Consider the following 25473-nt stretch of genomic DNA (forward strand, 5'->3'; position numbering starts at 1 on the left):
TGCTATAGACTCTTAAGACATAAAGGAAAAAATTCAACCGTCGGATTTTAAATAAGTATAAAGGTGTGGGCGTGGCTAAGCCTCAAACTTTGACCTGTCACCACGCCACTCTTTTTTTCACAGCTACCTATTGGACTCCTTTTACCCAATCACCAGCAATCTCTGGCGAATAGCAGCTGACAAGTTGAGGTCACTTAGTCTCCAGTACTGGCAGGTTTTGAAAAAAGGCGGGGCTTTGGGAGCATAGCAAAATTCACCATCACGCCATGGCAATACGTTTGCCTCTCATTTCTTCAATTATCGTGCCATCACCACAAAATGTCTGGTGAGTGATCCTAGTCTGACCCCCAATAGATTTGGACAGCTGTAGTTTGTGGGAGTGGCCTATTTTCTGAAATGGCGCCCTCTAGGACCATTAAAACTGTCAGCCCCTAGCCATGCTTTGACTGAGGAGTACGAAATCTGGTACACTAATGTGGTGTCTCCGGTCCTACAAAAAAGTCTCTTGGAGCCAAGTGCAAAGTCGCACAGGAAGTCGGCCATTTTGGTCCAAGTAGTCGATTTAGTGGTTTTCGCACACGTTGTTTGGAGAGTGTTACACCATTGCCCTTTTCACCAATCACCTTCAAACTTCTGCTATAGTTTCTTAAGACAAAGGGGAAAAAATTCAACCTACGGATTTTAAATAAGTATAAAGGTGTGGGCGTGGCTAAGCCTCAAACTTTGACCTGTCGCCACGCCACTCTTTTTTTCACAGATCCCTATTGGACTCCTTTTAACCAATCACCAGCAATCACTGGCAAATAGCAGCAGACAAGTTGAGGTCACTTGGTCTATAGTACTGGCAGGTTTCGAATAAAGGCGGGGCTTTGGGAGCATGGCGAAATTCGCCATCACGCCATGGAAATACGTTTGTCTCTCATTTCTTCAATCATTGTGACATCGCCACACAATTTCTGATGAGTGATACTACTCTGACCCCTAATAGAATTGGACAGCTGAAGTTTGTGGGCGTGGCCTATTTTCTGAAATAGCGCCCCCTAGGACCATTAAAACTGTCAGCCCCAAGCCGTGCTTTGACTGAGGATCACAAAATTTGGCACACTAATGTAGTGTCTCAGGACCTACAAAAAAGTCTCTTGGAGCCAAGCGCAATGTTGCACAGGAGGTCGGCCATTTTGGTCCAAGTACTCGATTTAGTGGTTTTCGCACACGTTATTAGGAGAATGATGTCTCGTCGCCCTTTCCACCGATCACCTTCAAACTCTTGCTATATACTCTTAAGACATAGAGGAAAAGATTCAACCGTCAGATTTTAAATAAGTATAAAGGTGTGGGCGTGGCTAAGCCTCAAACTTTGACCAGTCGCCATTACGTTACTTGACTCAATAACTCCCTTGTGCATGATCAGATCAATTTCAAACTTTGTCCGTGTGATCACTGACCACATCTGAAGACAGTGACAATGTGGACAGCTGGCATCACCTAAGCCCCGCCCCCTGACTACAGGAAGTCTTCTGTTTTATGGTGAAATGCCCATATTTGTCCCCTCTAATTTAGTCAACATGACACTAAGGTCATGCACTGTCTTCAAGATGTTGTAATGACTATTCAGATCTGATAGCTTTTCAGAAAGGGAGGAGCTTTGATGCCATGGCGATTTCTGGCGTGACGCTGTGACCTTACGTTTGACTGTAACTTCCACAAACAGCCTCCGATTTGCCAGAGACTGAACATCACATCACCAGTGTGGTAAAGATAGAGTATCTCCTAGTGGTGAGACGTGTAATGCTGGGCTCAGAGGGGATGCTGAATCAGGGTGAGGTGTGGACGAGGAGGCCGTTCACGGTTTCTGGTGTCGGGGTGGTTGACTTTCTGTTCTGCCAGACGTGCCCTGGTGCCCCCGGCTGCCGGCGAGGATGGACAAGCGCGGAGCTGGGTTTGGAGAGCGTCGGGGATGGAGCGGAGGGGGTGCGGAAGGAGGGCGAGCAGCTTCGCTGCGAGGGCCGAACGACGCTGCTTGCAGCTTTAATTATTATTTTTTTTTTTCTTTCTTTCTTTCTTTTTTTTTCTTCCGCGTCTTTGGATGGCCTTTAGGGGGTCTTAGCATATCCAAAAAGTCACCAAATTCTGGCCCAATATAGAAAGTGCGTGAAATTTACGTATTTCACTGGCAACGTGAAAGTTGGTAAAAAAATGTTTCAACAGCGCCCCCTGGAAAATTAAAAATACCCCTCCGCTTTGACCTTTTTTCATAGTAGAGTGATGAAATTTGGTACACTTGTAGAACTCAACAATACGCACAGAAAAGCCTCTTGCACCCATGGTCAATATCAAACAGGAAGTCGGCCATTTTGGACTAAAGTGGCCATTTTGACCCCGTTTTGGCCATTTCTAGGGTCTATATTTGGTTGAACAGTTTGGTCATTTTTCGCACGATCGTCTCAAAAATAGTGTGCGATCGAACAGAAGCGATGGACGATTAAAATGAGACAATAAAATTGACTTTTCGTAAATACTGAAGGGGCGGGACCAGGCCTCAAAGTTCGAGCACTCGCCAAAAAAATTCAAATTGCTATAATTTCATAAATGAAAGAATTACAGTTAAAGAAATGTTCTATGGACAATCGTCATCACCCTCCGAAGACAAATGAATGGTCGATTGATGATGTCACATAAGCCCCGCCCCCTCAGGACTTAAAAGGTCAAGTTTTACTGGGAAATTTTCCAAAATTCGCCCTTTCAAATAATCACCCCAAATTTGTAGCAGGTAACTGAAGACAAGTTGGGGTTGCTTGGCGTCACTTTATGGGAGTTTTCTGCAGAAGGCGGGGCTGTGGCGGCGCGGCGAAGTCAGGCGTACCGCTTAGGCCTTACGTTTGCCTCCCATTTCGTCATTTCTAGAGATATCGCCACAAAACCTCTTGGGAGTGATCCTAGTTCAGCCCCCCACAAAATGTGATGTGAACATCCGGTGGGCGTGGCCTATTTTCTGAAATAGCGCCCCCTAGGACCATTAAAACTGTCAGCCCCAAGTCATGCTTTGACTGAGGATTATGAAATTTGGCACACTAATGTGGTGTCTCAGGACCTACAAAAAAGTCTCTTGGAGCCAAGTGCAAAGTCGCACAGGAAGTCGGCCATTTTGGTCCAAGTACTCGATTTAGTGGTTTTCGCACACGTTGTTTGGAGAGTGATGCTCCATCGCCCTTTTCACCAATCGCCTTCAAACTTCTGCTATAGACTCTTAAGACATAAAGGAAAAAATTCAACCGTCGGATTTTAAATAAGTATAAAGGTGTGGGCGTGGCTAAGCCTCAAACTTTGACCTGTCACCACGCCACTCTTTTTTTCACAGCTACCTATTGGACTCCTTTTACCCAATCGCCAGCAATCTCTGGCGAATAGCAGCTGACAAGTTGAGGTCACTTAGTCTCCAGTACTGGCAGGTTTTGAAAAAAGGCGGGGCTTTGGGAGCATGGCAAAATTCACCATCACGCCATGGCAATAAGTTTGCCTCTCATTTCTTCAATTATCGTGCCATCGCCACAAAATGTCTGGTGAGTGATCCTAGTCTGACCCCCAATAGATTTGGACAGCTGTAGTTTGTGGGCGTGGCCTATTTTCTGAAATGGCGCCCCCTAGGACCATTAAAACTGTCAGCCCCTAGCCATGCTTTGACTGAGGAGTACGAAATCTGGTACACTAATGTGGTGTCTCCGGACCTACAAAAAAGTCTCTTGGAGCCAAGTGCAAAGTCGCACAGGAAGTCGGCCATTTTGGTCCAAGTACTCGATTTAGTGGTTTTCGCACACGTTGTTTGGAGAGTGATACACCATTGCCCTTTTCACCAATCACCTTCAAACTTCTGCTATAGACTCTTAAGACAAAGGGGAAAAAATTCAACCTACGGATTTTAAATAAGTATAAAGGTGTGGGCGTGGCTAAGCCTCAAACTTTGACCTGTCGCCACGCCACTCTTTTTTTCACAGCTCCCTATTGGACTCCTTTTAACCAATCACCAGCAATCACTGGCAAATAGCAGCAGACAAGTTGAGGTCACTTGGTCTATAGTACTGGCAGGTTTCGAATAAAGGCGGGGCTTTGGGAGCATGGCGAAATTCGCCATCACGCCATGGAAATACGTTTGTCTCTCATTTCTTCAATCATTGTGACATCGCCACACAATTTCTGATGAGTGATCCTACTCTGACCCCTAATAGAATTGGACAGCTGAAGTTTGTGGGCGTGGCCTATTTTCTGAAATAGCGCCCCCTAGGCCCATTAAAACTGTCAGCCCCAAGCCATGCTTTGACTGAGGATCACGAAATTTGGCACACTAATGTAGTGTCTCAGGACCTACAAAAAAGTCTCTTGGAGCCAAGCGCAATGTCGCACAGGAGGTCGGCCATTTTGGTCCAAGTACTCGATTTAGTGGTTTTCGCACACGTTATTAGGAGAATGATGTCTCGTCGCCCTTTCCACCGATCACCTTCAAACTCCTGCTATATACTCTTAAGACATAGAGGAAAAATTCAACCGTCGGATTTTAAATAAGTATAAAGGTGTGGGCGTGGCTAAGCCTCAAACTTTGACCAGTCGCCATTACATTACTTGACTCAATAACTCCCTTGTGCATGATCAGATCAATTTCAAACTTTGTCCGTGTGATCACTGACCACATCTGAAGACAGTGACAATGTGGACAGCTGGCATCACCTAAGCCCCGCCCCCTGACTACAGGAAGTCTACTGTTTTATGGTGAAATGCCCATATTTGTCCCCTCTAATTTAGTCAACATGACACTAAGGTCATGCACTGTCTTCATGATGTTGTAATGACTATTCAGATCTGATAGCTTTTCAGAAAGAGAGGAGCTTTGATGCCATGGCGATTTCTGGCGTGACGCTGTGACCTTACGTTTGACTGTAACTTCCACAAACAGCCTCCCATTTGCCAGAGACTGAACATCACATCACCAGTGTGGTAAAGATAGAGTATCTCCTAGTGGTGAGACGTGTAATGCTGGGCTCAGAGGGGATGCTGAATCAGGGTGAGGTGTGGACGAGGAGGCCGTTCACGGTTTCTGGTGTCGGGGTGGTTGACTTTCTGTTCTGCCCGACGTGCCCTGGTGCCCCCGGCTGCCGGCCAGGATGGACAAGCGCGGAGTTGGGTTTGGAGAGCGTCGGGGATGGAGCGGAGGGGGTGCGGAAGGAGGGCGAGCAGCTTCGCTGCGAGGGCCGAACGACGCTGCTTGCAGCTTTAATTAGGCCCGAGCAGTGAAGCTGCGAAGGCCTATTGTATCTGCTCCGTTTATTATTTTTTTTCTTTTTTTTTTTTCTTTCTTTTTTTTTCTTCCGCGTCTTTGGATGGCCTTTAGGGGGTCTAAGCATATCCAAAAACTCACCAAATTCTGGCCCAATATAGAAAGTGCGTGAAATTTACGTATTTCACTGGCAACGTGAAAGTTGGTAAAAAATTGTTTCAACAGCACCCCCTGGAAAATTAAAAATACCCCTCCGCTTTGACCTTTTTTCATAGTAGAGTGATGAAATTTGGTACACTTGTAGAACTCAACAATACGCACAGAAAAGCCTCTTGCACCCATGGTCAATATCAAACAGGAAGTCGGCCATTTTGGACTAAAGTGTCATTTTGACCCCATTTTGGCCATTTCTAGGGTCTATATTTGGTTGAACAGTTTGGTCAATTTTCGCACGATCGTCTCAAAAATAGTGTGCGATCGAACGGAAGCGATGGACGATTAAAATGAGACAATAAAATTGACTTTTCGTAAATACTGAAGGGGCGGGACCAGGCCTCAAAGTTCGAGCACTTGCCAAAAAAATTCAAATTGCTATAGATTCATAAATGAAAGAATTACAGTTAAAGAAATGTTCTATGGACAATTGTCGTCGCCCTCCGAAGACAAATGAATGGTCGATTGATGATGTCACATAAGCCCCGCCCCCTCAGGACTTAAAAGGTCAAGTTTTACTAGGAAATTTCCCAAAATTCGCCCTTTCAAATAATCACCCCAAATTTGTAGCAGGTAACTGAAGACAAGTTGGGGTTGCTTGGCGTCACTTTATGGGAGTTTTCTGAAGAAGGCGGGGCTGTGGCGGCGCGGCGAAGTCAGGCGTACCGACGTGGCCTTACGTTTGCCTCCCATTTCGTCATTTCTAGAGATATCGCCACGAAACGTCTTGGGAGTGATCCTAGTCCGGCCCCCCCAAAAATGTGATGTGAACATCCGGTGGGCGTGGCCTATTTTCTGAAATAGCGCCCTCTAGGACCATTAAAACTGCCAGCCCCATGCCATGCTTTGACTGACGAGTACAAAATTTGGTACACTAATGTGGTGTCTCAGGACCTACAAAAAAGTCTCTTGGAGCCAAGTGCAATGTCGCACAGGAAGTCGGCCATTTTGGTCCAAGTGCGCGATTTAGTGGTTTTCGCACACGTTGTTTGGAGAGTGATGCTCCGTCGCCCTTTTCACCAATTGCCTTCACACTTCTGCTATATACTGTTAAGACATAGATGAAAAAATTCAGCCGTCGGATTTTAAATAAGTATAAAGGTGTGGGCGTGGCTAAGCCTCAAACTTTGACCTGTCGCCACGCCACTCTTTTTTTCACAGCTCCCTATTGGACTCCTTTTAACCAATCACCACCAAACAGTTGCAAATAGCAGCAGACAAGTTGAGGTCACTTAGTCTATAGTACTGGCAGGTTTCGAATAAAGGCGGGGCTTTGGGAGCATGGCAAAATTCGCCATCACGACATGGAAATACGTTTGTCTCTCATTTCTTCAATCATTGTGACATCGCCACACAAGTTCTGATGAGTGATCCTACTCTGACCCCTAATAGAATTGGACAGCTGAAGTTTGTGGGCGTGGCCTATTTTCTGAAACAGCGCCCCCTAGGACCATTAAAACAGTCAGCCCCAAGCCATGCTTTGACTGAGGTTCACAAAATTTGGCACACTAATGTAGTGTATCAGGACCTACAAAAAAGTCTCTTGGAGCCAAGCGCAATGTCGCACAGGAGGTCGGACATTTTGGTCCAAGTACTCAATTTAGTGGTTTTCGCACACGTTATTAGGAGAATGATATCTCCTCGCCCTTTCCACCGATCACCTTCAAACTTCTGCTATATACTCTTAAGACATAGAGGAAAAAATTCAACCGTCGGATTTTAAATAAGTATAAAGGTGTGGGCGTGGCTAAGCCTCAAACTTTGACCAGTCGCCATTACCTTATTTGACTTAACAACTCCCATGTGCATGATCAGATCAATTTCATACTTTGACTGTGTGATCACTGACCACATCTGAAGACAGTGACAATGTGGACAGCTGACATCACCTAAGCCCCGCCCCCTGACTACAGGAAGTCTATTGTTTTATGGTGAACTGCCCATATTTGTCCCCTCTAATTTAGTCAAGATGACACTAAGGTCATGCACTGTCTTCATGATGCTGTAATGACCATTCAGATCTGATAGCTTTTCAGAAAGGGAGGGGCTTTGATGCCACAACGAATTCTGTTCTGGTGGACGTTTCTGCTCCGCGCACGTGCCCTGGTGTCCCGGGCTGCCGGCCAGGAAGGGGCGCGGAGCTGGGTTTGGAGAGCGTCGGGGATGGAGCAAAGGGGGTACAGACGGAGGACGAGCAGCTTCACTGCGAGGGCCGAACGACGCTGCTTGCAGCTTTAATTATTATTATTATTATTTTTTTTTTCTTCCGCGTCTTTGACTGGCCCTTAGGGGGTCTTAGCATATCCAAAAAGTCACCAAAATCTGGCCCAATATAGAAAGTGCGTGAAATTTACGTATTTCCTTGGCGATGTGAAAGTTGATAAGAAAGTGGCTCGACAGCGCCCCCTAAAAAGTGAAAAATACCCCTCTCCATAAAGCTTAGTTTATCGTACAGTTATGAAATTTGGTACACTTGTAGTACTCAGCAGTCCGCACAGAAAAGTCTCTTGCACCCATGGTCAATATCAAACAGGAAGTCGGCCATTTTGGACTAAAGTGGCCATTTTGACCCCGTTTTGACCATTTCTAGGGTCTATATTTGGTTCAACAGTTTGGCCATTTTTCGCACGATCGTCTCAAAAATAGTGTGCGATCGAACAGAAGCGATGGACGAATCAAATGAGACAATAAAATTGACTTTTCGTAAATACTGAAGGGGCGAGACCAGGCCTCAAAGTTCGAGCACTCGCCAAAAAAATTCAAATTGCTATAATTTCATAAATGAAAGAACTACAGTTAAAGAAATGTTCTATGGACAATCGTCATCAACCTCCGAAGACAAATGAATGGTCGATTGATGATGTCACATAAGCCCCGCCCCCTCAGGACTTAAAAGGTCAAGTTTTACTGGGAAATTTTCCAAAATTCGCCCTTTCAAATAATCACCCCAAATTTGTAGCAGGTAACTGAAGACAAGTTGGAGTTGCTTGGCGTCACTTTATGGGAGTTTTCTGCAGAAGGCGGGGCTGTGGCGGCGCGGCGAAGTCAGGCGTACCGCTTAGGCCTTACGTTTGCCTCCCATTTCATCATTTCTAAAGATATCGCCACGAAACTTCTTGGGAGTGATCCTAGTCCTGCCCCCCAAAAAATATGATGTGAAAATCCGGTGGGCGTGGCCTATTTTCTGAAATAGCGCCCCCTAGGACCATTAAAACTGTCAGCCCCAAGCCATGCTTTGACTGAGGATTACGAAATTTGGTACACTAATGTGGTGTCTCAGGACCTACAAAAAAGTCTCTTGGAGCCAAGCACCAAGTCGCACAGGAAGTCGGCCATTTTGGTCCAAGTACTCGATTTAGTGGTTTTCGCACACGTTGTTTGGAGAGTGTTGCACCATCGCCCTTTTCACCAATCACCTTCAAACTTCTGCTATAGACTCTTAAGACAAAGGGGAAAAAATTCAACCTACGGATTTTAAATAAGTATAAAGGTGTGGGCGTGGCTAAGCCTCAAACTTTGACTTGTCGCCACGCCACTCTTTTTTTCACAGCTCCCTATTGGACTCCTTTTAACCAATCACCAGCAATCACTGGCAAATAGCAGCAGACAAGTTGAGGTCACTTGGTTTATAGTACTGGCAGATTTCGAATAAAGGCGGGGCTTTGGGAGCATGGCGAAATTCACCATCAAGCCATGGAAATACGTTTGTCTCTCATTTCTTCAATCATTGTGACATCACCACACAATTTCTGATGAGTGATCTTACTCTGACCCCTAATAGAATTGGACAGCTGAAGTTTGTGGGCGTGGCCTATTTTCTGAAATAGCGCCCCCTAGGACCATTAAAACTATCAGCCCCAAGCCATGCTTTGACTGAGGATCACGAAATTTGGCACACTAATGTAGTGTCTCAGGACCTACAAAAAAGTCTCTTGGAGCCAAGTACAATGTCGCACAGGAGGTCGGCCATTTTGGTCCAAGTACTCGATTTAGTGGTTTTCGCACACGTTATTAGGAGAATGATGTCTCGTCGTCCTTTCCACCGATCACCTTCAAACTCCTGCTATATACTCTTAAGACATAGAGGAAAAAATTCAACCGTCGGATTTTAAATAAGTATAAAGGTGTGGGCGTGGCTAAGCCTCAAACTTTGACCAGTCGCCATTACGTTACTTGACTTAATAACTCCCATGTGCATGATCAGATCAATTTCAAACTTTGTCTGTGTGATCACTGACCACATCTGAAGACAGTGACAATGTGGACAGCTGACATCACCTAAGCCCCGCCCCCTGACTACAGGAAGTCTACTGTTTTATGGTGAAATGCCCATATTTGTCCCCTCTAATTTAGTCAACATGACACTAAGGTCATGCACTGTCTTCATGATGTTGTAATGACCATTCCGATCTGATAGCTTTTCAGAAAGGGAGGGGCTTTGATGCCATGGCGATTTCTGGCGTGACGCTGTGACCTTACGTTTGCCTGTAACTTCCACAAACAGCCTCCGATTTGCCCGAGACTGAACATCACATCACCAGTGTGGTAAAGATAGAGTGTATCCTAGTGGTGAGACGTGTAATGGTGGGCTAAGAGGGGATGCTGAGTCAGGGTGAGGTGTGGACGAGAAGGCCGTTCACGGTTTCTGGTGTCGGGGTGGTTGACTTTCTGTTCTGCCAGACGTGCCCTGGTGCCCCCGGCTGCCGGCCAGGATGGAGAAGCGTGGAGCTGGGTTTGGAGAGCGTCGGGGATGGAGTGGAGGGGGTGCGGAAGGAGGGCGAGCAGCTTCGCTGCGAGGGCCGAACGACGCTGCTTGCAGCTTTAATTAGGCCCGAGCAGCGAAGCGCTGCGAAGGCCTATTGTATCTGCTCCGTTTCTTTTTTTTCTTTCTTTCTTTTTTTTTCTTTTTTTTTCTTCCGCGTCTTTGGACGGCCTTTAGGGGGTCTTAGCATATCCAAAAACTCACCAAATTCTGGCCCAATATAGAAAGTGCGTGAAATTTACGTATTTCACTGGCAATGTGAAAGTTGGTATAAAAGTGTTTCAACAGCGCCCCCTGGAAAATTAAAAATACCCCTCCGCATTGACCTTTTTTCATAGTAGAGTGATAAAATTTGGTACACCTGTAGAATTCAACAATACGCACAGAAAAGCCTCTTGCACCCATGGTCAATATCAAACAGGAAGTCGGCCATTTTGGACTAAAGTGGCCATTTTTACCCCATTTTGGCCATTTCTAGGCTCTATATTTGGTTAAACAGTTTGGTCATTTTTCGCACGATTGTCTCAAAAATAATGTGCGATCGAACAGAAGCGATGGACGAATCAAATGAGAAAATAAAACTGACTTTTCGTAAATACTGAAGAGGCGGGGCCAGGCCTCAAAGTTCGAGCACTTGCCAAAAAAATTCAAATTGCTATAATTTCATAAATGAAAGAATTACAGTTAAAGTAATTTTCTATGGACAATCGTCATCGCCCCCCGAAGACAAATGAATGGTTGATTGATGATGTCACATAAGCCCCGCCCCCTCACGCCTTAAAAGGTCAAGTTTTACTGGGAAATTGTCCGAAATTCGCCCTTTCAACTAATCACCCCATATTTCTAGCAGGAAACTGAAGACAAGTTGGGGTTGCTTGGCGTCACTTTATGGGAGTTTTCTCCAGAAGGCGGGGCTGTGGCGGCGCGGCGAAGTCAGGCGTACCGACGTGGCCTTACGTTTGCCTACCATTTCGTCATTTCTAGAGATATCGCCACAAAACCTCTTGTGAGTGATCCTAGTCCAGCCTCCAAAAAAATTTGATGTGAACATCCGGTGGGCGTGGCCTATTTTCTGAAATAGCGCCCCCTAGGACCATTAAAACTGTCAGCCCCAAGCCATGCTTTGACTGAGGATTTCGAAATTTGGTACACTAATGTGGTGTCTCAGGACCTACAAAAAAGTCTCTTGGAGCCAAGTGCAAAGTCGCACAGGAAGTCGGCCATTTTGGTCCAAGTGTGCGATTTAGTGGTTTTCACACACGTTGTTTGGAGAGTGATGCTCCGTCGCCCTTTTCACCAATCGCCTTCAAACTTCTGCTATATACTCTTAAGACATAGAGGAAAAAATTCAACCGTCGGATTTTAAATAAGTATAAAGGTGTGGGCGTGGCTAAGCCTCAAACTTTGACCTTTCGCCACGCCACTCTTTTTTTCACAGCTCCCTATTGGACCCATTTTACCCAATCACCAGTAATCTCTGGTAAATAGCAGCAGACAAGTTGAGGTCACTTGGTCTCCAGTACTGGAAGGTTTTGAGAAAAGGCGGGGCTTTGGGAGCATGGCGAAATTCGCCATCACGCCATGGAAATACGTTTGCCTCTCATTTCTTCATTTATCGTGATATCACCTCGAAACTTGTTGTGAGTGATCCTAGTCTGACCCCCAATAGAAATGGATGGCTGAAGTTTGTGGGCGTGGCCTATTTTCTGAAATAGCGCCCCCTATGACCATTAAAACTGTCAGCCCCAAGCCATGCTTTGACTGAGGATTGCAAAATTTGGTACACTAATGTGGTGTCTCAGGACCTACAAAAAAGTCTCTGGGAGCCAAGTGCAAAGTCGCACAGGAAGTCGGCCATTTTGGTCCAAGTTCTCGATTTAGTGGTTTTCGCACACGTTGTTTGGACAATGATACCCCGTCGCCCTTTTCACCGATCACCTTCAAACTTCTGTTATATTTTCTTAAGACAAAGGGGAAAAAATTCAACCGTCGGATTTTAAATAAGTATAATGGTGTGGGCGTGGCTAAGCCTCAAACTTTGACCTTTCGCCATTACATTACTTGACTTAACAACTCCAATGTGCATGATCAGATCTATATCAAACTTTGTCCGTGTGATCAATGACCAAATCTCAAGACAACGTCATTGTGGACAGGTGACATCACCTAAGCCCCGCCCCCTGACAACAGGAAGTCTATTGTTTTATGGTGAAATGCCCATATTTGTCCTCTCTAATTTAGTCAACATGACACTAAGGTCAGGCACTGTCTTCATGATGTTGCAATGACCATTCAGATCTGATAGCTTTCCAGATAGGGAGGGGCTTTGATGCCATGGCGATTTCTGGCATGACGCCATGACCTTACGTTTGATCGTAACTTCCACAAACAGCCTCCCATCTGCACGAGACTGAACATGGCAATCAACAATCATGCCCTTTAGCCAATGAGACACAAATGGTTGGTGAAATTCGTATAATAACACCACAGCACCCCCTACACAACATTAAAACTGTGATAACTCCTACAGACGAGGTCGTAACTGCACCAAACTTGGTGTGCTCAGAGGGGATGCTCAGTCAGGGTGAGGTGCGGACGAGGTGACCGTTAGCTGTTTCTGGTGTCGGGGTGGTCAAAATTTTTGTTCCACGGACGTAACCTGGTGCCTCGGGCTGCCGGCCAGGCCGGAGCGGCGCGGAGCTGCGAGGGCCGAACGACGCTGCTTGCAGCTTTAATTAGGCCCGAGCAGCGAAAGCGCTGCGAAGGCCTCTTGTTTTTGCTCTGTTTATTCTTTTTTATTTATTATTCTTAGCCCGCTTTGAACGGCTTTTTGGGGACCTTAACATACCCCAAAACTCACAATATTTTGCACACATGTCAGGCCTGGTGAAAAATTTGATATTTTAAAGGTCCCAAAAAAATCGCAAAGAAAATGGCTGAACAGCGCCCCCTAGAAAGTGAAAAAAAACCCTCTCCATAAAGCTTAGTTTATCGTACAGTTATGAAATTTGGTACACTTGTAGTACTCAACAGTCCGCACAGAAAAGTCTCTTGCAAGCATGGTCAATATCAAACAGGAAGTCGGCCATTTTGGGTTGAAATGGCGATTTTTTGCCGTTTTGGCCGTTTTTAGGGTCCGTTTCTGATTGGATTGCTCGATCATTTTTCGCACGATCGTCTCAAAAATTGTGTAAAATTGCTCAGAAGAGATGGAGGAACAAATTGAGACAATAAAATTGACTTTTCGTAATTACTGAAGGGGCGGGGCCAGGCCTCGAAGTTTGACTACTCGCCAAAAACTTTTAAATTGCTATAACTTAATAACTGAAAGGAATAGAATTACCAAACTTTCTGTGGTCATTCGTCATCCAGCCACAAAGTAAATTGAATGGTCGGATGATGACATCACACAAGCCCCGCCCCCTCAGGACCAAAAAGGTCAAGTTTTACTGTGAAAGGTCCCAAATTGCCCCATTTCACTTAATCACCACAAACTTGTAGCTGTTAACTCAAGACAAGTGGAGGTTGCTTGGCGTCACTTTATGGGAGTTTTCGGCAGAAGGTGGGGCTGTGGCGGCGCGGCGAAGTCAGGCGTACCGCCATGGCCTTACGTTTGCCTTCCATTTCGTCATTTCTAAAGATATCGTCACGAAACTTGTTGTGAGTGATCCTAGTCCGGCCCCTCAAAAGATCTGATGTGAACATCCGGTGGGCGTGGCCTATTTTCTGAAATAGCGCCCCCTAGGACCATTAAAACTGTCAGCCCCAAGCCATGCTTTGACTGAGGAGTACGAAATTTGGTACACTAATGTGGTGTCTCAGGACCTACAAAAAAGTCTCTTGGAGCCAAGTGCAAAGTTGCACAGGAAGTCGGCCATTTTGGTCCAAGTACGCAATTTAGTGGTTTTCGCACACGTTGTTTGGAGAGTGATGCTCCGTCGCCATTTTCACCAATCTCCTTCAAACTTCTGCCATCTGCTCTTAAGACATAGAGGAAAAAATTCAACCGTCGGATTTTTCAAAAGTTGAAAGGTGTGGGCGTGGCTAAGCCTCAAACTTTGACCTGTCGCCGCGCCACTCTTTTTTTCACAGCTCCCTACTGGACTCCTTTTACCCAATCAGCAGGAGTCTCTGGCAAATAGCAGTAGACAACTTGAGGTCACTTGGTATCCAGTACTGGAAGGTTTCAAAAAAAGGCGGGGCTTTGGGAGCATGGCGAAAATCGCCATCACGCCATGGAAATACGTTTGCCTCTCATTTCTTCATTTATCGTGATATCGTTACGAAACTTCTGGTGAGTGATCCTAGTCTGACCCCAAAGAGACATAGACAGCTGAAATATGTGGGCGTGGCCTAATTTCTGAAATAGCGCCCCCTAGGACCATTTAAACTAATAGCCCCAAGCCATGCTTTCACTGAGGATTACGAAATTTGGTACACTAATGTGGTGTCCCAGGACCTACAAAAAAGTCTCTTGGAGCCAAGCACAAAATTGCACAGGAAGTCGGCCATTTTGGTCCAAGTACGCGATTTAGTGGTTTTCGCACACGTTGTTTGGAGAGTGATGCTCCGTCGCCCTTTTCACCAATCGCCTTCAAACTTCTGCTATATACTCTTAAGGCATAGGGGAAAAAATTCAACCGTCGGATTTTTCAAAAGTTGAAAGGTGTGGGCGTGGCTAAGCCTCAAACTTTGACCTTTCGCCATTACTTGACTTAATAACTCCCATGTGCATGATCAGATCTTTTTCGAACTTTGATCATTGACCATATCTGTAAACAATGACAATGTGGACAGCTGACATCATCTAAGCCCCGCCCCCTGACTAAAGGAAGTTATTATTTTATGCTGAAATGCCCATATTTGTCCCCTCTAATTTAGTCAACATGACACCTAGGTCATGCACTGTCTTCATGATGCTGTAATGGCCATTCAAATCTGATAGCTTTCCAGAAAGGGAGGGGCTTTGATGCCATGGCGAATTCTTGCGTATGCCGTAACCTTACAATTCAATTTAATGGTGAGCTCAGAGGGGATGCTTAGTCAGGGTGAGGTGCGGACTAGGAGGCCATTTGCTGTTTCCGGTGACGGGATGATTGACGTTTCTGTTCTGCCAGACATGCCCTGGTGCCCCGGGCTGCCGGCCAGGCCGGAGCGGCGCGGAGCTGCGAGGGCCGAACGACGCTGCTTGCAGCTTTAATTTTGTTTTTATAATCGTTCAAAACATTTCATTCGGAATATATTTCTATGTCGATGTTCAGAATACGACATCTGATAGTCTGAAAAAAATAATACCTAATTTGGAAAAAAATAATACCTCTGAGACCAAATTTAACACTTTTAATGGCCTTAAATTTGACTATTTTTATTTATCACTTTTTAATACTTTTTAAAACCCCGCGGACACCCTGGACAGATTTCATTTTGTAAATGTACATGACAAATCGTCTTCATACTCCAGGGTTACTTGTGGAGTACTACAGGGTTCAGTGCTTGGACCAATTCTTTTTACTATATATATGCTCCCAATTGGTAAAATCATTAGACAGCATGGGATAAACTTCCACTGTTATGCTGACGATACTCAGCTATATTTATCCATTAACCCTGATGAACCTAATCGGTTGGGTAATTACAGGCTTGTCTTGAGGACATAAAAAATTGGATGACTCTAAACTTTTTGCTTTTAAATCAAGACAAGACAGAAGTTCTCATCCTTGGACCAGAAATCAAGAAAAGGAAATTGCTTAGCCAATCACCTGACCTGAATGGCATTACATTAATCTCCGAGAACAAAGTAAAGAACCTTGGTGTTATCTTTGACCAGGACATGTCATTCAAATCCAAGGTTAAACAGGTTTGTAGGATTTCCTTTTTCCACCTTCGGAATATTGCTAAGATTAGAAGCATACTTTCCAGGAGTGATGCTGAAAAACTAGTTCATGCATTTATTACATCAAGACTGGATTACTGTAATTCATTACTCTCAGGAAGTCCACAGAATGTAGTTAAAAGTCTTCAGCTTGTCCAAAATGCTGCAGCTAGAGTTCTGATGAGAATTAAAAAGAGAGATCATATCTCTCCTGTCTTAGCTTCCCTACATTGGCTACCCGTTAAATGGGCATTTTTGGGATATTTGAAGAATGCTAAGGGACAGTTGATAGAAGACGGCTATCCTGTTTGCAGCACGTGCAGAAAAAGTGTCTGTGAAAGGCAGCAACGCTTCAGATCTCATGACACATCTGTGTGGCCATCATCCACAACTCTACAGTCAACGGAAGGCAAGCTAACATTAGCGTTTTAGCTAAAATGCGTGATCCGAGGATTTGGGTTGAGGGAGAATGCAACGAGTCGCTATATAAAGCAGCCGCAGTGCCGCTACCTGCATATAAACCGTGTCACGGACACCCCCCATACTGAAATGACGCTATGCATTACGGGGCTCCCAAGGGCAGCTAAGTGTTGGTCTCTCTCCGAGAATAATTATAAATTTAACAATGATTACTGTGGATCGGGTGGCAGACCGAGGCGGGAGCCTTGGCAGTCCGATCCTCGGACAAGAAAACTGGTTTTTGGGACATGGAACGTCACCTCGCTGGCGGGGAAGGAGCAGGAGCTTGTGGCAGAGGTTGAGCGGTACCGACTAGATACAGTCAGACTCACCTCGACACATAGCATTGGCTCTGGAACCCAAGTCCTTGAGAGGGGTTGGACACTCCTTTGCTGGAGTTGATCCGGGTGAGAGGCGGAGGGCTGGGGTTGGCTTTTTGTTAGCCCCAAGACTCTGCCTGTGTGTTGGGGTTTACCCCGGGGGACGAGAGGGTAGGTTCCCTGTGCCTTCGGGTCAGGGAACGGGTCCTGACTATTGTTTGTGCTTATGGGCCAAATATCAGTTCAGAGTACCCACCCTTTTTGGAGTCCCTGGGACGAGTGCTAGATAGTGCTCCATCAGGGGACTCCATTGTCCTGCTGGGGGACTTCAATGCTCATGTGGGCAATGACAGCTTGACCTGGAGGGGTGTGATTAGGAGGAACGGCCCGCCTGATCTGAACTCGAGTGGTGTTTCATTATTGGACTTCTGTGCAAGCCGTAGTTTGGCCATAACGAACACCATGTTCGAACATAAGGATGCCCATCGGTACACTTGGTACCAGGGCAGCCTAGGTCGATGATAGACTTTGTAGTCATATCATCTGACCTGCGGCCGTATGTTTTGGACACCCGAGTGAAGAGAGGAGCGGAGCTGTCAACTGATTACCACCTGGTGGTGAGTTGGATCAGATGGCAGGGGAAGATGCCGCGTAGACCTGGCAGACCCAAACACATAGTGAAGGTCTGCTGGGAACGCCTGGCAGAAGAACCTGTTAAGACAGTCTTCAACTCCCACCTCCAGCAGAGCTTTGATCGCGTCCGGAGTGCAGTGGGGGACATTAACTCCAAGTGGGCCATGACCCACTCTGCAATTGTTGAGGCGGCTGTTGCCAGCTGTGGTCGCAAGGTGGCCAGTGCCAGTCGTGGTGGCAACCCCCATACCCGCTGGTGGACACCAGAGGTTCGGGGAGCCGTCAGGCTGAAAAAGGAGGCCTACAGGGTGTGGCTGGTCTGTGGGTCTCGGGAGGCGGCAGACAGGTACCGGATAGCCAAGCGGGGTGCAGCAGTGGCAGTTGACGAGGCAAAATCTCGGGCGTGGGAGGAGTTTGGTGAGGCCATGGAGAAAGACTATCGATCGGCTCCAAAGAGGTTCTGGCAAACTGTCCGGCGCCTCAGGAAAGGAAGGTAGTAACTCGCTCACACTGTTTACAGTGGGGATGGGGAGCTGCTGACGTCAACTGGGGCTATAGTTGGGCGGTGGAAGGAATACTTTGAGGAGCTCCTCAATCCCACCTATGCGCATTCTGAGGAGGAACCAGAGCCGGGAGACCTGGGGATGGACTGTCCGATCTCTGGGGCAGAAGTTGCTGAGGTAGTCAAACAACTACACAGCGGCGGAGCCCCGGGGGCGGATGAGGTTCGTCCTGGGTATCTCAAGGCTATGGATGTTGTAGGGCTGTCATGGTTGGCACGTCTCTGCAACATTGCGTGGTCATCGGGGGCAGTTCCTGTGGAGTGGCAGACCGGGGTGGTGGTCCCCATCTTTAAGAAGGGTGACCTGAGGGTGTGTTCCAACTATAGGGGGATCATACTCCTCAGCCTCCCTGGAAAGGTCTACTCCAAGGTACTGAAGAGGAGGATCTGATCGATAGTTGAATCTCAGATAGAGGAGGAGCAATGTGGTTTTCGTCCTGGCCGTGGAACTGTGGACCAGCTCTATACCCTTGCAAGGTTGATGGAGGGGGCATGGGAGTTTGCCCAACCAAACCACATGTGTTTTGTGGATTTGGAGAAGGCTTATGACCGTGTCCCCAGGGGCACCCTGTGGGGGACGCTCGAGGAGTATGGGGTGGGTGGCTTTCTGTTAAGGGCCATTCAGTCCCTTCACCAGAGGAGCGTGAGTTTGGTCCGCATAGCCGGTAGTAAGTCGGACCTGTTCCCGGTGAGGGTTGGACTCCGCCAGGGCTGCTCTTTGTCACCAGTTCTGTTCATTACCTTTATGGACAGAATTTCTAGGCGCAGCCGTAGTGTGGATTGTGTCGAGTTTGGTGGCAGGAGAATCTCGTCTCTGCTTTTTGCGGATGATGTGGTCCTCCTAGCTTCATCCAGCTCTGACCTTCAGCTCTTGCTGGGTAGGTTCGCGGCTGAGTGTGAAGCAGCTGGGATGAGGATCAGCACCTCCAAATCTGAGACCATGGTTCTCGACCGGAAAAGGGTGGCTTGCCAACTCCGGGTCAGGGGAGAGATCCTACCTCAAGTGGAGGAGCTTAAGTATCTCGGGTCTTGTTCACGAGCGAGGGTAGGAGGGATCGGGAGATCGACAGGCGGATTGGTTCGGCGTCTGCAGTGATGCGGACGCTGAGCCGATCTGTCGTGGTGAAGAGGGAGCTGAGCCAGAAAGCCAGGCTCTCGATTTACCGGTCGATCTACGTCCCAATCCTCACCTATGGTCATGAGCTTTGGGTAAAGACAGAAAGAACGAGATTGTGGATACAAGCGGCCGAAATGAATTTCCTTCATAGGGTGGCCGGGCTCAGCCTTAGAGATAGGGTGAGGAGCTCGGACATTCGGGAGGGACTCGGAGTAGAACCGCTGCTCCTCCGGATCGAAAGGAGTCAGTTGAGGTGGTTTGGGCATCTGGTCAGGATGCCTCCTGGACGCCTCCCCGGGGAGGTGTTTCGGGCATGTCCTGCCGGCAGGAGGCCCCCGGGTCGACCCAGGACACGTTGGAGAGGTTACATCTCCAATCTGGTCTGGGAACGCCTTGGGGTTCTGCCGGAGGAGCTGGTGGAGGTGGCCGGGGAGAGGACAGTCTGGAGCTCCCTAGTTGGGATGCTGCCCCCGCGACCCGGACCCGGATAAGCGGAGGAAGACGACGACGACAATGAATACTGCCTGATGACATTTTCCCAAATCGGCAAAGCTCACTGGAAGGACACAAACCGAGGACAATATTTTCCTGATATAGGGTTTATTACTCAAATAAGGGTAAAAAAGTATCTGAGTAGAAGGCTACTTGAGTACCGAGTATCGTCTGGTCTAATATTTTTAAAATGATGACATCAAACAGACAAAACATAAGAAGTTATGGGTAAACATTGGTATGTTAAAGACTAAAGGGGAAAAAATGTAAACAAATAAACAACATAATTACAAAATAACACATTTTAGGCTAAATTTAGACACAAACTGAGAATGATATTTCACTGATATACAGGGTTTATTTAGTTGTCTGAAAATGTAACACGTTTAAAAAAAATACCGCGATAATACTGAAAACCGTGATTATTTTGGTCACAATAACCGTGAGGTTAAACTTTCACAACGTGACAACCCTAGTGAGAGCTAGCGAAAGTGACAGTAAACCTCACCCATGCTTCATGACATGCAGGTTCCACAGCTTCATGATTTCCTTCTCCCCCTCGTTTACGTCAGTGAACTCTTCGATTTGCTGCAGAGAGAAACCCGGTCAGACTGGATCGGGGTTTAAATCACTCAGCCTCAGCACTAAAACGGTTAAATCAGCCAGTGAAGGATTTGATTTCATTTAACTTTAGATATCCTTAAAGCCTAATTTATACTTCTCCATCAGCTCAAGTGTGGAATCACACACACATTGGCAGAGACGTTTTCAGACTTGTTTTTCAACTGGGGAGTGTTGAAAACAATTCCCCACCAGGACAACAGAGGGCGTAGTGCCTTTCTGGGGTCTCCTGGCTCCATTACGGTCACATATCTGATTCAAGATGGTGTCTGACAGCTGCTCACCTTCGCCGTCTTCTCTTTGAGCCAGTCAGGGTCCCTCTCGTCCTCGCTGTCCACCTCCATCTCCTGGGGCCTCATTGGCCAGCAGCAGTCGCTGTGGAAGTACAGACGGTTGTGACCACTGATGTAGGTCCTCTGGTGCTGCTCCCTGTCGCTGTCCTCCAGCTCCAGGAACTCAGACAGGCTGGGCTTTGTTCTCTTGGGTCTGGACAGGAGTGGACGGTGGGTGAATCCTGATCCCAGCAGGATGTGACTGAATTAGAGGACTTGAGAGCTGTGGTACCTGCAGACCAGGACATGGGTGACCGCAGTCCTCTTGACAGGTCCATTCCTGCTGAAGGCGAAGCCCGGCTGGTTGTGGATGTCCTGGGGGTTTCCGGCGTAGGAACCGTCATAACAGTCATTGATGGAGACCTCCACCTTTGCTCCTTTAGGATGGGGCTGCCGGAAACCAGAGACATGCACAGATATCAACAGGAAATAAAAACCAAACATCCTTCTGACAGAAAAACACACTTGATACACTAAAAGCTGCTTTTTATTTGATAAATTCTTACTCCGATATCTAAAGCTTTATCTTTAAGACAAAAATGTGACTTACAAACATTTCTCTTTGAGGAAAAGTTTTGGTAAAACAAAAAACTTCATCCTTATTAAGATATTTTTAAATGAAACTAAAACATTTCAACCTCTCAGAAAAACCTGGAGACCAAAACCACTAAACTGACACAGGTACGGCTTCTGGACGATCCCATGTGATATTTAAAGCTTTTCGGCGTGCGTCTGTCTCACCACGTAGTTGAAGATGAAGCGTGAGTGGGACAGCTTGAGGTGTTTGAGCAGACTGTACAGCTTCCTGCAGTTGAGCGTACACCAGGGGCAGTGGAGGTCGTCTCTGGCCTCCGTCTGCTGCCTCGTGTTGTTGTTGTACTGGAACTGAACACAAAACATCTATTTTGAGACGAATCCAAAGAATCCTCTCAAGGCATGTATCGGGTGACCTTTAACCTGGTAGAAGATCTGTAGTTTCTGCCGAGGTTCTGACAAGATCTGCTCCCTCCTGGTTTCCAAGTGAGCATTCATGGATTCTTTGATGGCTGCAGGTGAGACACACAAACATCAGTTCTTTCTGCCGGGACAGCTCAGCGAGACGCTCAGTTAGCTGAGCTCACCCTGAGTGTGTGTGGCTCTCATCGTGCTCGATCTGGCATCCTGATTGGTCTCAGAGTTGCGGGTGGCTAAAGGTTTGGCCACAGGAGCAGTGGAGCAATCAGTCGGGTCGCTGGTCCAACATAAAGTGAACTGCAGGGTCGGTCCCTGAGAGAAACTCTCAAATGGAGGCAAACGCTGCAGACAGAATGCAAAACATCACTTCAATCACATAAAGTTGACAGAAATTGAAATGGTTCAGACTCCATCACCACATTCAAATTCAGACTCAAAACCACTGCAGTTCAAATCGCACTTCAGAACGAGGAGGAAAGGTGATGTAGGTGACTTTGAACACGGCACGGTTGTTGGTTGCAGACGGGCTGGTCTGAGTATTTCAGAAACTGCTGATCTTCTGGGATTATTACGCACAACCATCTCTGTGGTTTACAGAGAATGGTCCGAAAAAGGGAAAACATCCAGTGTGTGGGCAAAAAAGAGGAGAAGGCCAGACTGGTTCGAGCTGATAGAAAGGCAACAGTAACTCAAATAACCACTCGTTACAACCAAAGCATGCAGAAGAGCACATCTGAATGCACAACACATTGGAGCGTGAGACAGACGGGCTACAGCAGCAGAAGACCACACTACGTGCCGCTCCTGTCAGCTAACAACAGAACACTGAGGCTACAATTCACATAGGCTCACCAAAATTAGACAACAGAAGATTGGAAAAATGTTGCCTGGTCTGATGACTCTCGATTTCTGCTGCGACATCTGGATGGCAGGGTCAGAATTTGGCGTCAGCAACATGAAAGTGTGGGTCCATCCTGCCTTGTAACGGTTCAGGTTGGTGGTGGTGGTGTAATGGTGTGGGTAACATTTTCTTGGCACACTTATAGTCCTTACACACTAGCATCAGCTCCACTCCGCCTGGACCAGGCTGGGAGTTTTCTCATTTCCGTGCACAGTCGGACATCTTTTCAGTCTGCCTGGAGCTGAAAAGGGCCGAACCGCCCACTGACGCTTTGAAGCTCCACCTGAGAGTAAATCTGTAAGGCTTGTTACCAGCATTCAGACATCAATTCTGCTTGCTTCACAGCCAGACAGGACACGGTTAAAAAAAAAGAAAAGAAAAAGACCCTGATTATAAGACGACCCCACATTTTAAAATTATTTTCAATGAAAAAATCCTCGTCTTATATTCGGGTCAATACGGCACATACGGGGTAACAAGCTGAGGTAAAGCACACCTTTCCATCCAGGATGGTCTCCCACGTCGCCCTCTTCTTACTAACAGGACACTCCTCCATCTCCTGCATGGACACTTCGTAGTCTCCATCCAGCAGCTGCAGACGTCTAAACACACACACACACACACACACACACACATTTCCTCCCATGCCAGACAGCAACTCAGAGACAGTTGGTGTGAACGCCTTTCACCTGTTTTTATCAAACACTGTCATCTGAGCCACAAACATGATTTCTCCCTCCTCCCTCAGAGCAGAGCTCCTCCTCTTCCTGTTGACGGCTTCATCTGAAAATTCTGAGACAGACACAAAGATGCAGGTCTTCATCACAGCTCCCTCAAACAGGGACAACGGGGGACATTGCATTTAGAAGGGTTTCTACCAAATGTTTTCCTTATTCTCTTGCTCTTGCTTATCCAAACTTATTAAACAGTTCAGCAGAGCAAAAGAACCATGTTGGTTAATCTGGGTCGTTTCTTCTTAAACTATCAAGCTTCTTCTCCTTTAAGGCTCAGGTGGAAATGTTCCCTCTGCTCACCTCTGATCTGGTGGTTCTCTCCGTTTGTTAAACCGTTGATTTGTGGTCGAGGGCATCCAGGCCGCCACACCCTGAAGAGTAATGAGTAGGACTTGACCATGTGGGAGTTGCTGGGCTCAAACTCGCTGCTGGGAACCAGCAGAGATGGGAGGGAGCCGGGCTTGGCCTGGACTCCCGCGCTGGTGTCTGGGTTCAGAGGAACCTGCTTCTTGCCCGTCGGGATCTGTTTCACTGGACAGCTGATGTCCTAAACGAGAGCGGAAACCTCCGTCAAACCTGGAAATAAAACTAAGACTTCCTTAGGTCCTCTGCCTTTTCTATGCACACACTCACACACTCACTCACTCAAGCACGCACACTCACACACTCACGCACACACACACCTTCCTCTTCTTGTGGCAGACTTTGACCAGTAGAACCTCTAGAGAAACAGAGTGCTGCTCATTCTCACTGTCCTGAGATGGTTTTCCTAAAACACAGGACCGAAACGCTTCCCGTTAGTGAAGAACAGCTGCCAACATGCAACGAGGAGGGAAAACTCACCAGCCTTGTGAAAGAAGCCAGTAAATGTGAGCTGCAGATTAGAGGCCAAGCTGAAGGGAGACAAGAGTTTAACGTTAGTCGCATCATTTCAGCCTAAAGAGAGATAAATCCTCTGCGGCCTACCTGAGCGTCTCCTGCTCCCCTCTCATTTTGTCCACTTTAAACAACAGGTCGTCTGCCTTGAAGGTTTTCCTGTGAATTGGAACAAAGATCAACGGCTAGCCATCATCCAAGATGAAAACATTCAGATTCAAACTCTTCTCATGAGGCCTCCACCCTCCCCCAGACAGGTCATTGGGAGCATCTGCGCCTGCCGCACCCTTCGGTTATTAACACATTATTATCTGTTAATGCTTATTTCTTCTGATTTGGCATGTTGAACCTGCATCTTGCCTGTGAAAGTGTTTAGTGTTTATTTTCACACTTGCAGGGTTTTGTCTGTTTAAATCCAGTCCTGGCACGCTCCCCCCTCAGTGTGGTTCGTTTGTGCAGTTGTGAACACTAATCACACCAGGGTTCGGACCAGAACAACCAAACAGGGACCTCCTAGAGGCCACAGCCTCAAAACGGTTCCATATGAACTCCAGAGCGGTTCATTTATAGTGAGAACATGGCTTCAGCACAACACCAACAACGGCCGTACGCCGCTAGAGTGAAGGTACACCGAAGGTGTGAAAACACCCTCGGGCGGCTCCGGCTAGAACAGGTTTGACACATCATCTTACCACTTCAACTACCGTGGTCATTCACTGACCTCCCAACCACCGACAGACATGATGCTGGTTCAACAGGACGTAGCAGATGAAATACATTTTGATAACTTCTTGTTTGTTTGCTGCTTTCTCTGTGAAAATAAACAAAACTGGAGGAAGTTCACAAAGTCGTTTGCTGGTTTAGACCAGCGGAACCAAACGACACCAGCAGATACTAAACTGGTCCTGACTGGAGTGAACCACAAGTTTAAGCTAATTTGAAATGAGAGACAATTATGTTACCTGCAAACAACGCTGCTCAACAGCTGGCCTGCAATGAACCTAATGAGTAAGTCCGATGTCTTAAAAGCTTTCAGTTGATTCAGGTTCTGCTGAACATCTTCATGACGTATCCATGACTTTTGTTTCCCATGAAGATATAGAAACACTTTGCTGGTAATAGACCAACTAAACTTGTGTAATAGAACTTATGCTAGTTAGAAAAAATTCTGTTTAACTGGCTGAACTGTTAACCTGAATCAGTGTTTGTATGGAGACGTGAAATAAAAAGGAAAGCATGCCCATCTGGCACAAGTTTGTGTTGGTCTGTTCCTGGGGTGTAAAGAGCCATTAGTGCAAAGTCCAGCGGCCTCACATTCAGCCATATTTAACTCAGAACGTCTAAGAAGAAGCTGCAGAA

The 25473-nt window shown here is 46.8% G+C and overlaps 1 protein-coding gene across 2 annotated transcripts in view; it reads right to left on the reverse strand.

Annotated features, from left to right (window-relative positions):
- The window catches only part of LOC107373105 (polycomb protein suz12-B), a 66743-nt gene that overhangs the window by 39035 nt on the left and 2235 nt on the right, over nt 1–25473 (reverse strand). For both annotated transcript variants that reach the window (XR_008560979.2, XM_054737105.2), the window contains exons 4-15: nt 24205–24273; nt 24082–24131; nt 23922–24007; nt 23539–23785; nt 23194–23296; nt 23001–23106; nt 21771–21945; nt 21607–21695; nt 21391–21534; nt 20882–21039; nt 20602–20803; nt 20205–20284 (exon numbers count right to left, since the gene is read on the reverse strand). Coding sequence is in view for 1 of the 2 variants with exons in the window: in XM_054737105.2 (XP_054593080.2) it covers nt 20205–20284; nt 20602–20803; nt 20882–21039; nt 21391–21534; nt 21607–21695; nt 21771–21945; nt 23001–23106; nt 23194–23296; nt 23539–23785; nt 23922–24007; nt 24082–24131; nt 24205–24273 (1509 nt within the window). In the remaining variant the exon portion in view is untranslated. The remainder of the gene's footprint in view (nt 1–20204; nt 20285–20601; nt 20804–20881; nt 21040–21390; nt 21535–21606; nt 21696–21770; nt 21946–23000; nt 23107–23193; nt 23297–23538; nt 23786–23921; nt 24008–24081; nt 24132–24204; nt 24274–25473) is intronic.

This window comes from Nothobranchius furzeri, chromosome 5, assembly GCF_043380555.1.
Source record: "Nothobranchius furzeri strain GRZ-AD chromosome 5, NfurGRZ-RIMD1, whole genome shotgun sequence".
NCBI lineage: Eukaryota > Metazoa > Chordata > Actinopteri > Cyprinodontiformes > Nothobranchiidae > Nothobranchius > Nothobranchius furzeri.